The sequence below is a fragment of the Loa loa genome (assembly GCF_000183805.2).
Source record: "Loa loa unplaced genomic scaffold supercont3.119, whole genome shotgun sequence".
Taxonomy (NCBI): Eukaryota; Metazoa; Nematoda; class Chromadorea; order Rhabditida; family Onchocercidae; genus Loa; species Loa loa.
This window is the reverse complement of record NW_018108299.1, coordinates 37,658-52,449: the sequence shown is the minus strand read 5'-3', so window position 1 is coordinate 52,449 and position 14,792 is coordinate 37,658. Positions and strand designations below refer to the sequence as shown.

The 14,792-nt window shown below is 35.6% G+C and overlaps 4 protein-coding genes across 5 annotated transcripts in view; 3 read left to right on the top strand and 1 right to left on the bottom strand.

Annotated features, from left to right (window-relative positions):
• LOAG_17723 (hypothetical protein) overlaps positions 1-1,536 on the top strand; it is a 4,702-nt gene extending 3,166 nt beyond the window's left edge. The window contains exons 7-9 of the mRNA XM_020450385.1: positions 64-170; positions 585-715; positions 976-1,536. Coding sequence (XP_020305941.1) covers positions 64-170; positions 585-715; positions 976-1,188 — 451 coding nt within the window. The 3' untranslated portion in view covers positions 1,189-1,536. The remainder of the gene's footprint in view (positions 1-63; positions 171-584; positions 716-975) is intronic.
• Positions 1,537-2,327: 791 nt separating this feature from the next.
• On the bottom strand, positions 2,328-10,337 carry LOAG_07484 (hypothetical protein; the record flags this gene model as incomplete). Its single annotated transcript, XM_020447448.1, has 24 exons — positions 2,328-2,724; positions 2,767-2,817; positions 3,046-3,096; positions 3,229-3,312; positions 3,458-3,562; positions 3,654-3,731; positions 3,928-4,030; positions 4,761-5,014; positions 5,177-5,243; positions 5,323-5,518; positions 6,021-6,168; positions 6,524-6,723; positions 6,812-6,927; positions 6,982-7,172; positions 7,292-7,481; positions 7,580-7,646; positions 7,823-7,973; positions 8,095-8,180; positions 8,342-8,427; positions 8,664-8,740; positions 9,054-9,163; positions 9,259-9,364; positions 9,479-9,663; positions 10,058-10,337. The coding sequence occupies 24 exons, from the start codon at positions 10,335-10,337 to the stop codon at positions 2,566-2,568; spliced, it is 3,141 nt and encodes a 1,046-aa protein (XP_020302321.1). The 3' UTR covers positions 2,328-2,565.
• A 1,153-nt stretch (positions 10,338-11,490) lies between these two features.
• Positions 11,491-11,957, top strand: LOAG_07483 (hypothetical protein; the record flags this gene model as incomplete). The annotated part of the gene is made up of 2 exons (XM_003143016.1): positions 11,491-11,529; positions 11,622-11,957. 2 exons carry the CDS (start codon positions 11,491-11,493, stop codon positions 11,955-11,957), a joined length of 375 nt encoding a protein of 124 aa, XP_003143064.1.
• A 2,384-nt stretch (positions 11,958-14,341) lies between these two features.
• LOAG_12328 overlaps positions 14,342-14,792 on the top strand; it is a 4,447-nt gene continuing 3,996 nt past the window's right edge. For both annotated transcript variants that reach the window (XM_020448523.1, XM_020448522.1), the window contains exon 1: positions 14,342-14,426. In XM_020448523.1, coding sequence (XP_020305940.1) covers positions 14,406-14,426 — 21 coding nt within the window. In that variant the 5' untranslated portion in view covers positions 14,342-14,405. The remainder of the gene's footprint in view (positions 14,427-14,792) is intronic.

Sequence of the window (14,792 nt, the reverse complement as noted above, 5' to 3'; positions counted from 1 at the left end):
TATATATATATATATATATATATAATTACAATGGTCTAAAATAAGTTAAGAGTCTGATTTCAGAAAAATATCATTGAATGATGCACTGTGTGGTTGCCAGTTTGTAGTTAAGCATTTGGATGGTAGAGAACTGATGGTAACTACTCGACCCAATGATATTTTGGAGCCAGGTCTGCTGTTTATTTATAGAGATAGATAGTTAAATTTGGTGTTTACTTTCGAGAAATTCTTCTGTGCATTTTGTCGCAGTATGGAATAGCAGCATTTGAGTTGTCGAAGGACGGTTAGGATTTCGGTTAGATGTTCACAAGATTCATTCGGTGTTTGCTTTGTCGGCCATACAGTCTGACTTCGCACAATAACATCCTTATTCATTCAAGCTTGAAATCTTATATAGAATCGAAATTAGAGGAGGTCTAATTAGCAAAACTATTTGACTCAAAAGTATTCTGGTGAGAATTATAATTGGTATACATTGGTCAGTGACGATATTTATAATGATATACAACCTCTCATAATGAGCGTCCAAGCACAAAATACGATTATGAACAAAACAGGCGTTATAAATGAAAACTTTTGAACAGATTGCATTCGTGGTATTCGTAACGAAGGGATGCCCATAGCGGACAGTCCGGGTGCTGGGGGTGTTCTGTTCATCAAATTCAAAATCGAATTTCCAGAAGATAATTTCTTAAAAGACGAAAATGACTATAAGGTTTTATTTTGTTTCAACATTATTTTAAAGTGACGATCATGGAGACTTCCTGAAGTTTAATTTTTCTGGAATCATTATTTGAATCAGATTATATTATTTGATTTTAGATGCTCATTCTTATACATTACTTTGCCTGTCTTTATTGGTTTCTTCCCAAAATTCTTCCCAAAATAACGCCATTTCATTATTCAGATTTCATCCATTTCCCTGAAGCACACATTTTTTCAGGATGAATCCGGTTTTTTTTCTTGCTTTTTTAGTGTTTAGAAACGCTGTTGGGCGGTCGCCCACAAACAGGTCCGTTACCGGAAGGCGAAAACGTGGAAGAAGTTTCTCTGATGTCTTACGAAGAGCGCCGTTATGAAAAAAGAGGTCGTAGTGGTCCAGGTGAAGTGTATCAAGATGATGTTGATGAAGAAGATGAAGAAATGGGCAGTGGTGGTACACACAATGTCCAGTGCGCCCAGTCATAGTTCTCACGATCTAGTGATTTAAAAAAATACTGGAGAATTCATCCTGCAAACTGCGATGTATCCTGGGTTTTCACATTAAAAAAATTTTATGGATTGACTGTTCGTGGCATAAATTCTGTTGAAATCTCTGTACTTTTTTTCTGGAAATCAATTGCTTTTTATTTGTTCCTGTACGACATATTATATAACTGGGTAGCACCTTGCGGTAATTTTATCTTTTTCTGATGTCGATCAGCCGTCATGCTGCTTATAGATATTTTTGAGGAGACTTTTGATAAGCTCTTTTATTTGTAAGCTTTTTTCTATTTCTGGACATAAAGTTGGTGTATTGAAATAAAGGACCGTCGGTTCATTTTCAGGATTAACCTGAAGTAAGAGGTGGGTTACAGAGCAGAAGGAGAAATTGAAGCAGTGAAAAAGCGGAAGAGAACTGGAAAGGATTTTTTAATTTGAGATCATCTGCCCTCCTTGAATCTTTCAGGTTGCAAAAGCCAATTTCCCTCTGAGAATGACTTGTTTTTCCCATTGCATATTATTCTGAATGTGAATATTACTGGAGCTTGTTTTCAACTGATAAACCTGTATAACTTACTCAGGTAAGGTTTATGTACTTGAAGGTTTCTTAAAAAGTAGTTTGGGTAGGGGTTTCTGCTTTGGCTTCCTACAAAAACGATCACAATATGTGGAATCATGACTTAAATCAGAGGTAGATTTTTTATAGAACAGTGAATTGAAGGGAACAGCGTTAGTAATAATACATAATTATACAGGGAACATCCAACAATGAGTACAGCTGAGTGCATCCCGACAGATACAACAGATATATTTATCATTAAATTTTCTGGAATTAGTCCGTGGCTGAACTGATTCTGATATCCAAGAGTGATTTTAATGCCGACCGAAAGAGCCTCCCTTACTCTATCCCGAAAAATGCAAGTCACCATGAATAACATGGAACTTAGAAAAAGGAATTTATCAGCATCGGTAGTATAACATCCTTCAAAAACGGAGACGTCATAAAGCCTTGGCAAAGGCCAGGATCAGAGGTTTACAACAGAAGAGTCGAGAAATAGAGAAACGTGCATTTGTGCGCATTAGTTTTTATTTACCCGACTAGCTGTTTCTTGAACCTTCTGACGAAAATAATTCCCACTATACACACCTTAAAAATAGTTCAGAGCAGAATGAGTGAGGCGGTGTCACGAAAAGGCCATAGGATCGGAATTTCTAGGGCCCTAGTGCGCTTTACTCATTCAGTGGTTGATTGCCTTTACCTTATGAAGCGGATTTCTGCTATCTAACCATCTAAAACACTTGTTTATCTATCAGCTAAGATCCATCACAACTGAGAGACGCGAAAAGAAAAAAGAAAAAACTCTACAAAATGAAATCGGCGAAGAAAGGGTAAAACTCACCAGCAACAGCGCCCCCAAAAGCGGCGAAAATACCGGCAACTGTGAAACCCGCAACGAACCCTACAGGGCCACCCATTGCAATACTACCAACAGTTGCTGGTATACTTGATTGTTTGTGCGTCTTGAGCTTTTTTCAAATTTTTTGAGCTTTGCGGACATTTACCTGAGCTTTTTCGATGTGTTCTTCAATACTGTCAACGACATCGTGCTGTATCTAAAAGCAAGATTTGACTTTAATTAAATTTTGTTAAACTGAGTAAACACAAATAACAATGTACAGAAACCATCAAAATAACATGGAGGATGGGTATCATCCCGACAAGTCTGATTGCTTTTCATTGGCTTAAGACGGATCTTGCTTTGAAATATATCATTGTCACATGCGATCACTCGAATTTCTCCTATGATTTCATTTAACTAAAAATATTAGACTCGTGCTTACATGAACAAGCTGAGCAAGTTGCATCATCATTTCATTCAAATCTTCGGCATCCTAAAACAAAAGATCAAAGGCATCTGTCTAAGCAGTGGGTTGATTTTTTCGTGGTATTCCTACTGTTATGAAATTCATATTACTACGACCACGCAGATACCAAAATTAGCTCATACACGCTAATTTTTTCACTTTTATGGCATTTGTCTTAGCTTCTTTTGCTTGTAAAAGCAATAGGTTTATTCTTATTTGTTTCTCTTCTTGCAATTCGTCTCCCTGAAAAGATATATACATATAGCACGAAAACTCCATAGACTCAATAATAAATAAGATCAATAACTTAGAGATAACAACGTTTGAGTCAGACAAAAGCTTTCCTCTCCGTTCTCAGTAACACGAGATTTTAAGTAATCAAAGAAACTTTTGCTGTTTCAGCCAACAAAGACTTCTCATACAAGTCATCATAAATATTCGTCCATTCTGGTGTTTCAGCAGCAGCAATTTCATTCAGCGCATTGATAGCTCCCTAAACTTGAATTCGGATTATTTCAATACGAACATCGAAACGCTCCCGATCAGTTATCAGTTACACTTGTATGAGATCGCACAATCAGAACCTGTTGCAAATTACCCAACAATTGATCAATCTTTTGTGAAGCAGCTCGCATGTTCTTGGAGCCCAACAGTGAGCCGTTCTGGAAAAAAAAAAAAAACTCGAAAGACGCCATAGCTAACACAGATGATTTTTTGTTTCAGGCATTGATGGAATTCATTCTGAAAATGGTTTCGTTTATAGCAGCGAATCAGTCTGACATTTCAAACTCCAAACTCCACATATGGTTATAACTAAAAATACCCTTTACTAAGGTACGGACATTCAAAATAGTTAACCTCATCAATATCCAGAAGAAGTAACTGCAACTCATGAAGATTCAGTCTAGTTACGCGTTCAAACCGTTCAATAATTATCAAAGTTCGAGACCAATTCATATTTCTGAAATAGAAGAACTGCCACATACCCCCACTCATTTCAAACCACTGCCCAGTCATCATCCTAACTCCCCACTGTAGGTTTGCCCATTATCTATCCAAATCAACATATCACGCAACTATCGCCACAAAGCGAACTCGCTTCAAACATTATTTCCTCGCCACTTTTTGCTGAGATTTCTTTTTAACATTATCGCCACTACCCAAATTGTTGACGTACCAATGAATTAAAAGCGAGCCTTATTAAAACAAATTTTCCAACTGTGTTATACAACCAAATTATATCTTCTGCCTCATTTTACACGAATATTTTCAGAGAGTAATTTACGTCACAGTAGTAACTAAATTCAAGTTTGGAATACATTCATAAACGAAACAAAGGTGACAAACTCGAAAAATAATTTTTATTTAAGTTTTGTACAATCAGTCACAAATACTGGAAACAGTTAACAGCATTTGCTCACACTGACGAATTTTTTTACTTCTTTGACAAATTCTCTGAAATTAGAAAACAAAATCAAATTTCGAACCAAATATTATTTCATGAAATTTAGACCATAAATCATTTGTATCACTAAATTGAAGAAAGCAACGGGACTGCAAGGGAATTTTGCAATCGGGTAATTATGTAAATTCTAACAGTAGAACAAGAAATTTTTAAACTGAGGTGGAAAGTATAACGATAAGCTTAGTTTATCAAATTCTTCATTTTTATTAAAAACAGCAGGAATAACCTATTATTTCTATGTTCTTCGGCAACTTTCCCTAACAAATCGTTGAAATTTCGTAGAGCAATACGTGTGCTATCTTCCCTCCATGACGCTGGAACCAACTTCATCAAAGCTCGACATTTCCGGATCATGGACTGATCAGATATTGCTGCGCATTGTAAAGCGGGCATCATTCGGTTTACGATACCATCCAGAATCAATTCTCGCATTTTTTCCTCAGATAAAACTCCAGAGAGACAGTTCAGACAACGAATAAGCTGTAACTTACCAGCCATGAATAACGAACTGGTCCAAAGAAAACAACCAGCTCTATGTTTTAGGATTGTCAGAAATAAAACTTACAATTAACTTCTTTTAATAAACCCTGACATCTAACGATATTAGATTGCCTCAACCATCAGCAAAACAAGAAAGCGAACCTTAACAGAAGTCCAAGTTTGTCGATCCAAGAATGCCTTACAGCCGGTGGCAAGATTTTCAACAGCTCTGCAAAATATTCGAAAATTTTTAAAAATGCACTTGGATCTGAGTAACAAATTAACAGATTAGTCAAATAAGAATGTACTGCTTCGAATAAATGGGAACAAATAAATCTTCATCGATAGCATCCTGAGCTCGCAGACATATAGTCTGTAAAAGTTTTTGCACTGGCCGACTATTTGGTACTAGCGTTGGACACTCATCAATCAGCTGATTGAGCAAAAAACCCAGATTTCGACACTGGTGTTGCGATAGAGGGTCCCAGCGCTCACGGATCAGATCTGAAAATAAGTAAGCTTGAATGTATCATCCCTAATCTGTAATCAGTTTGTAACATTACCAGAAAAATAACGAACTTCCATACTTCCTAAACAATTTTAATTACGTGGCATTCATAAACCGAAATCCTTAATACATAAATGTTCAGTAATAAGAGCCTGAATAGGGAAATTATGTTACTTTCCAATAGCTTTTTAATTCTGGCCTTCTCTATCTCTCTCTTCTCTCTTAAAAATAAAAATATAATATGCAATTCTGTTCATGCGAGAAACTTCTGAAAAGCCCATTTTGCAAAGTGTAATTTATTCAAATATTATGAAAAATTCTTTAAACCTATTTTTAGCCACTTTCAATTTATTATAAAAGTGAATATACAGACTATGTCTAGCAGCCAAAGTACAACAACATTTGGAACTTAAATCGACATTAAAAATATGCTCTTCCAGCTAGATTTTACAGGGACTTTGTCAAGTAGCAACAAATATCATTCAATATAAATAGCACCTGTAATTTTCCATAAAAGAACTTTCTCAATGCAGAGAGGTACAAATGAGGAAACGACAGGGTGTTCAACAATAATATTAGAGCTTGTTGCGGCACATGTTATCAAATTTTCGTACCAGCGCATCGAATTCACTGGACGACTGTCATTCTGGAAATAGAAAATTTATAATACAGAGGGAGAAGATGAAGAATTCAAAACACAACACACCAAAAACTGCATAGTTGTGCACTTCCATGAAAAAATTATACAACTGCACACTTTTGCATGCAATATTTCGCATTAATGAATTACGCAAGCAGCTTATATGGCAACAGAAAGTCTTGCAGAATATCGCTGCAAATTCAAAAGATAAAGAAAAAAAAAGAAGGAAAGGGTAGAAATATTAGAAATATTTTAGTAGAAATATTTTAGAAATATTTTTCAAATATTTTTAGAAATATTTTTCAGCAGTTGATCCTTGTCATTCTAAATTAGAAAACCTAAAAATTTTGGGAAAAAATACCTCAAGTGGTCCCCAATCAATAAGTTCCAAGCGAATAAATAATGAGATAAGCTTTGGAATACATAGCTGAATATAAGCGTTCGTGAAGGATTCCTCGTCATGTACTAACCAATCAACAAATTTTGATAGAATTCGATCGATACGACAAAAATCATCAAGTGCATCAACGAATACGACATTCGCTGCTGCACGGATTTCATCTGTAAAATGAGATTTTTATTAATTCCCAAGCATTTTCTGAGAAAATTCTCGTTCTTTTGAATACACCAAATGCATTGTAATACAAACCGATCGATTGTTGGCGAGCCACAATCTCACTATTTGTTTCTTCATCATCTGTACTTAAGCCTTCTTCATGTGAAACACCTTCTAAAGTATTCTCACGCATGCGACGGCGGCGCGACCTGAAAAAAAAAAGCGTCGTTGTCTTGATCTAACATGAATGTTACAAATCTTACCTTCTTGCTTCGCGTTCTGCTGCCCTTTGGCTGATTTCGGGAGCTCGTTGGTGCAATGGTCGACCAGCGGCAGCTGCTGAGCATTCATCATACATATCATGTACATCATTTCTTCTTCGTGTTCGAAGTCTTCGAGCCCGCCCATCTAGAATCTCTGCCATTCGATTTTCCAAATCTTTAACTTCGCCTATCTGAAATACAAAAGAAACAGCTAACCTCTACCTAAGTTTTTTTTTATCAAAATTTGCAAGTTGATACTATTATACACTTGTCAAAAAGTTGCTTATGAAATTATTTTGAAAGCATTTACTTTATCTGACAAACATTCCAACAAATCCCTGGTGTATGCCCGCATATCCTGATAAACCTGGAAACGTTCCCTGATCCGCGGTTCTTCCATCTCAAGCTTGCCAATCATTTCCTTATTTTCTTGAATCTGCATGTTTATCTTTTCATACTCCGCTTCACGAGCATTTACTGATTCCTTGCCATCTTTCTTGCTGCAATATTCTAGTCCCAAGCACTGTTGAGAATATCATATGGCAAGATCCATCAATGAATCGAGATTTAAAAATGATTTGAAACATAGTGAACTTACCGCTGCTGCAATTTTGAAAGAATTTCCTTGAGTGATACAGTTGTTGTTTGACCAGATACTAGTCCGGCTGAAAGAGAACTGACTGAAATAAATTGAAAGACTTTCCAACTTGTTTTAGTACAGTCGAAAAAATCTTGATGTAAAGAATAAAGAAGTACCCAATAAAGAATCAAATCTTCCTCATTTAATGAAAGAATAGAGTAACTGCTACACAACCAGTAAAAAATATTGATGTATGCCAACCCTGCGACACTGAAAGCATATCAGTTTCAGCAAAATCTATATCCATTTCCATCGGCAACTGCTCCCGATTTTCGGATGGGAATTCCATACTACTTCTTATCGCTTTCATCACTGCTTCCATTCTTGCACGTTCACGTTCCAACATTTCCACCTTAATTTCATGTAAATGATAAAATTCCGATTTCATGATAATTTTTTATAACTGTGCTGGTAATTTCAACAACTTCCTATTTCAGAAGAAGTAGTTCATGACTTAGTGTTACAGACACTACCTTATGTGATGATACTCCTTTCTTCATCTGTTCTCTTTCCCATCGTGTTACTTCCTCATCCGACTGTTCACGATCATTATCACTACCTATAAAATAATGGAAATAGTAAGAAAAAACTGAGACTCATCTCACTGGAACAAAGCCATTTGATCAGATATGGACGTCTTGAACATACATGCTTTATGGAAAATGGAAACCTGAACGACGCTTACGCCTTGTTTCTGTTTGTATATTCAAAAACTATTACCTCCTCCTTCATGAGCGAGAAACTCCATATGTTCATTTCGGCGTCGTTCATCATCATCAGCCGCCAAACCTTTTAACGAATAAAATCTGTAAAGAAGAAAATAATGATTCAATTCTAGACTTCAGAAAGTTTTTTCCGATTTGGATCTGCTGATAAAAATCAGAACGTTTGGTTACTTAGTGTTTTCCTATCCGAATAAAATCTGATTTCGTTCCATCTCCTTTAATCCCTCAAAAAACAGAAATTGCTTACCGATGATGACGGTTCCTCCAACAGTAATGATAGGATTGTTTTTACATGAATCTTTAAAGAAATAACTGACCTTCCACCTTCTGGGTCTTCATCACTTAGATCGTTTTCATCTTCACGTATTAACCGTGATCGTGCAACGGATTTATCCTCCAATTGGTTTATTCAGTTAAATAACACAACCTCAGCAACATTAGAAAATGATATACACTTGGAAATTCCACTGCTGCATACCTCGTATATTGAGGAAATTACTTACTATGGAAAAATTGTGATTAAAACAGTAAGAAGAATAGTGTGTTATTAAGGAAGTATTGGTGAATTAAAACTTCGATGCTTTTTTATAAAAATTAGTATACCTCACTTGGATCTCTTTAATTATCTTTTTGATATCAATAACTTAAGCCTCAGAAGTTGAAAATGACATAAAAATTAGCGAAAGAAAAGAATTTATTACAGTTACCTTCAGCCGTTGCACGTCATCTAGTGGAATTTGTCCATTAGAACCGACCAAACGCATTTTCTCTCGTTTCTTTCGCGCTTCATAAACAGTCTTCGCATCCGGAATTTCTCCTAGAACTTCGTTACTATGAGAGAATTGTGATTAAAACGGTAAGAGAAACTGAGTTACAATCGAGAGATAAGTTATAAATATTACAATTTCGAACCTCGAAACGCAGATGGAAATTTACTTCTTATGACCGAATCCTGCACCAAACCCGTTTCCTCTAGTTCGGATTCATTCTTCGTTTTCCATTGTTGACTGCTGTGAGTCTGACATGCAACAAATTTTTGATTTGAATATAAATTTACCCAAGACCTCCAAAATTGTAACAATTAAGCTAAAAACATTGGTGAAAACGTAAACAGTCTCAAGAAAAAACATACATTAACATTTCCGACTGAGGGTTCATTCGTTTTTACTTCTTGCTTAATTTGTTTGACAACTACTCTGGTTTCCTGCTCCGTAATTTCATCCTCAACTTTTTGCCGCAATTTTGCTCTTTTTGTCACCTTCTCTAAACGCTTGCTAGGATCTTTCCGTTTGATTTTGAAGTCTGTTATGTCATCGCCTGAAAGATCAGCACTGAAGTAAAAAGTAAGAAATCAAGGTTTTTAATAAAGCAAAACAGCTGATTTCTGTGGAAAAATCCTGCCAACAAAAAACGTCTCTTGTATTCCAGATTCGGTGGAAGGACAAGCTTCAGGTGGGCTGCTCAAAGCTCAAAGGAAATTTTTATCTCTACAATTAAGTCATAAATTCACACTGTCTGGACAAAGTCAAACACAAGAAATGAATAATAGGTAATCTAGAAATCCAATTTTCAAACAGTCTAATTCTAGTCATTACAGTATTTATTCCAGTTAAGGTAAATTATAATGCTAGAAGTGTAACATGCTACCAACAAACAACGAATTTGTTGCGTTTTTCTTTTTTGGTTGCAGCTTCGTTGAAAATCTACCGACCTTCAAAATCATCAAAACTGAGCAAGTGGTGCTCCTCTGTTAGCACACCAGCCTGTGGTTCTTGGTTCCCTTCTGCTTTATTCACCTTTTCCACGTGCTGCTGTTGTTTGATCGTCTTACTGACTGATATCCCTTTGATTGTTGATACTACTGACGTTCCGGAACTAACGCCACCACTTCCATTACCACCACCACCACCATCATCACCATCATCATCATCATCATCGTCCGACAGTACTCGTTGACGAAGATTACTACGGTTTTTCACTTTTCGAAACATTTTTCTCAGTATGAAAAGTATAGCTTGGGTAAAAAAATCGACTCAAACTGAAAAAAATTATAGCTTGGATAAAAACTGGTTCAAATTGAAAGTGCTCTGAGTTCGTTTTAATTAAGTTATGGCCTAATAAAAAGGCTTCCGTGAAGTGCCAACATAATAATAAACATTAAGCTTAAAAAATCTTCCAACAACTCTGACCTTCAACGAATGCTTTCAAGATATGGAATCATCATGTCGAGTACAGTTAAAAGACTTAAACTATACACTTGCCAACGGAGTACCTCGGATTTTAATTGGAACCACTAATTTATGAGACGTGTTTATTAGTCAATGTTTGTTTAGCCCTTGCTAAAAGTAGCGGAAAAATGCAGCGTCATTGAAGCGGAAAGGAAACGAAGTGAGGCAGAGGCTTAAAAAAGTATAAAAGAAGACAGAGTGTTAGCAAAGGTTGGGAGGATATCTAAATAATAATGCTACATCACTATGTTACCTAGTAAAACAAGGAAGAGAACATGAGAAACGTCACCAACTCGATACATAAATTAAACACGAAAGATCAGCAGATCTACAAATCCGAAGGTAAGAAATCTTCACTGTTAACTGTGATGTTGAAATTAACGCAGGTACGATGTGCAATTGTAATCTCAGGAGCAAACTGTGTCAAGCTGGGACGTCGTTGCTTCTATGTATGGTACTATGACGATCGATTTCGAAAATCGAAGGATTTTATAATACGGTAAATATATCGCTGCTGGAAAGCTGTAAACATACCCATAAACTCTAGAAATTGGAGATAGGGCACTCACGATTATCAACATCTTCATCCTATTGCATCAAACCTTTTAATCTATACTGCTATCATTCTCCCCAATTTTTAGTTGAGCTTTTTTTATATATCAACAACAAATCAACTTTACCTGTCACGAATGAACGCGAAATTCCGTGATAAGGAAAAATATAAAGAATCATAAGTGAATGTGCGGATGATGTACTAATTTCGATATATTAAGTTGAATTGTGACTAAAAAAAAACCATCCAAAGTCTTTACCGTATGAGTGGGGCGATATCATTGCATAGAATTTTGTATATGTGCTTTCTGTTTAGCAATATAGACTAAAAGCCCTATACTAATGTGTGCTTTTTGTTAACAAAATGCTTCAACCACATGAGCTAACAAAGGCGCTAATTCTTGTAATCATCGCAGGACTAATCCTTGAAGGATGTACATATAAGTCCTGCAGATAGTAGGAGGACATTCTTCTTTTTTTTTTTTAATTCTGCAGATTGGTGTCTTCGAAAATGGCGACGTTCGTTTGACCACGTTTTTGGAATTAGTTTTGTGCGTTAATTTGTGTTTTGTAATTCTCAGTGATTATGCTACACTAAATTATTTCATTTATCTAATGGTTTATTTACCCAGTTATGAGGTGGAGGTTAAAAAAAAATTTGCAACTCTGCCATTTGCGCAAGATACTTCCAAAAATACAAAAAATCTCCACTTTATCTGTACATCTCATATTGAAGCTCGACAATCAACTAATATCACGATAATCAAAGCAAGGCCTTTGAATCAACCATTCGATTTGATGTATGGACCAAATTACTCAGCCTTGACCTAAGTTTAGTCTTAATAGTGATCTTTAAAAGAGCCGTTAAGAAAGAAAGGAAATTTGAGGGTATGATGCTATTTGTGGCATGCATTCATATGTTCGAAAGGTAAAGGGAGCCAGGTACATAAGACGAGCAAATTAAACAGCTGAACCAGAAAAGGAATTGATGAGCTCATTAACACATCGAAATTCTGTAAGCTTTTGGCTCACTGAGAAACTATAACCAGAGAAAAGGGAGGGAGGATGAAATTAACATCTGTACAGAAGTGATGAGTTAAAGGATGAACTAATAAGGACCTCATCACAACTACTTGTAACTTGGTTGTCATTACTGGATAAAATGAATGCTTGATTGACTTTCTTTTCATGTTCTGTGAGGAGTGAAAAACTAAATGGAACATTAACCAAACAAATATTATCATCATAGTAGTGGTGACAACCGGAATGGTCACGGTTATAGAGTTGAAGTTATCGACTGAACTATTTTCTCGTTAATGAAGGCATTGAGAGAAAAGCAAGCAGAAAGAACTGATGGTTTTGACAACATTTATTTATATCATATTTTCCAGAGGTGCACTTCAAAACAGCCACAAAGTATTTGGCTTGGCCATTGAATTGTAGAATAGAAATCCTAAATGACGTTCAGTATCATCTAATGACAGAGCAGCCTTGAAACTAGTTATCGGCATATATGGGACCACTTTATTTTGCTTCAAATATCGTATCTGTGCGTTTGTGATTGAACAAATTTTTGGCCAAGGGTTATCCTATAGAGCTATTTAATGGCTGTAATTTTTCTGTACTGAAAAAAGAACTTGATATTTTGAATTGGTGTCTTTTATCACTGTATGGATAAAAAAAGATTCTGGTATGAAACATTCAAAAGATGTTATGCGGAAATGACACAGAATATATGCACAGCGAAAGGAGGAAAGCATCATTACGCAATGATAAAAATATTCAATATAGTTTAGTCTTAACCTTTGGCTAAAATGCCTTTTTCATAATTTCCTTCAAACGTTCAATGTTGAACAAATCATTCATTCATGAGTCATTTATTGCTTTGGTAGATATTGCTGCAATTTGAAATTGCTTAAACTAGCGATCAGAAAATAGTGCAGTTGCAAAGTGAATAAAGAATGATACTTATGTAATAGTAGGTCGGTAATAAAAGCCGTATATGCTTTAAAATTGCATATTATTCGAAAATTCTTTGATGAGGATTATCCACTATCATCTAGTTTTGGCACATTTGAGCTCTTCCTCGAGGCGTGACAATTTACGGATACCATATCAAAAAGGGATAACGATTGCGGAAAACAACAACTAGCAATCAATTGGTTCGTAGGGATAGAAAATAAAGTGGATCTGAGTCCTGTAGAATGGAAACCTAGAAATGACTTGGAATTTCGCGAAATACACTACTCTGCAGAGTGATACCTAGCTCATTCTAGTAGTCATCTGCAAAATATTGTATTTCAATTATGAAAGCAATCATATATATTAGCGATGGAGAAGTGGGACGACAGCTATTGTGCAATTCTGACAATTTCAAAGTCAAATTTTTTTTCCAGTACACAGAAAAGCCAGCCATTATCGCAGCCAAGACATTTGGAATCGAAAATGATCGAAGCAGCTAAAAGATTTTTTGAAAATGAAATTTCGAAGAGAAGAAAATTGATGCCCACTTTTCCCTGATGTTGCTAATCATCATATAATAGTGAAGCTTTTATACTTGATTGCAAGAAAGGTTTGTCATCCCGGATTTTTTGCTAGACTATCTACTTTAGACGCAGTAAATTCATAATGGAGAATTGTGTTCATTTCCCCATTGATCGATGTGAATTAATTCATACTGAGAATAAATGATCACTTAGAACTTGTTTACAGTATAACCTCCTTTAAAAACTAACAATGGGAAGGAATATTCGAATTGCTTAGCTTATAAAAGTTGGTGGTGTAAGTTTGCAATTTTTATGCTAAGGTTATCAGGAAAGTAATATACAATAGCTTTCTTGTTTCAAACTTTTTAGAAGATCAGAATTTCAACTGCTGGTTGTGTTTACGCTGCTATGGCTAGCAATTTGATGTTAGCCGTAATAATCATTGTATGTATTACTTTCCGGTACTGAACTTGGGATAACGATGATGAACGTGATTGAAATGATAATGATTTCGTGATAATACTGATACCCATTACAGCAAGTTCCATACTAGTAGTAATATAGACACAGAGAAAAGTACGATTTCAATTTCGTTTCCTGATTAACAAATGTAGTAATTGGCAATACCATAGCAACGAAAGTAAGCAGCAGGTGCGCTAATCCCTTCCCATGGTAGTAATTACTGAGTACCTCACTGCATCAGTGTCCTAGTAGCTGCATTAAGTTTCTTTTCAGTGAAAAATCAATCAGCAGTTTTTGAAAAGTTTTGAATTGCTGCTCCAAAACTTCAGGCATGCCACGGAGTGGGAAAATGGTAACTTTTTTAAAACTCACGGTATCATACCATTATTAGTATTAAAATATTAAATAAGCTAATTGTTGCATTGGTTTTTCTCAAACCTAATAACTTCATCTTTTGGATGCTCCAACCAGCTTTGCACATGAAAACATTCTACTTTATTTTTGTTCCCAACAACGAAACGAAATATTATTAATCTCGATGAAACTCTAAGGTCACGTGCTTCTCAACTTTACTTTATTCTTCCTCTTTCCTCCTCACTTCCAATCTCTATCATCTCTTGTGATATGAAAATGAAGAAATAATTAACAATGACTTCATCATATCATTAATTCTCCATTATGTTTACTTTTCACAAATACCACTTGCGAGGTAAATTAC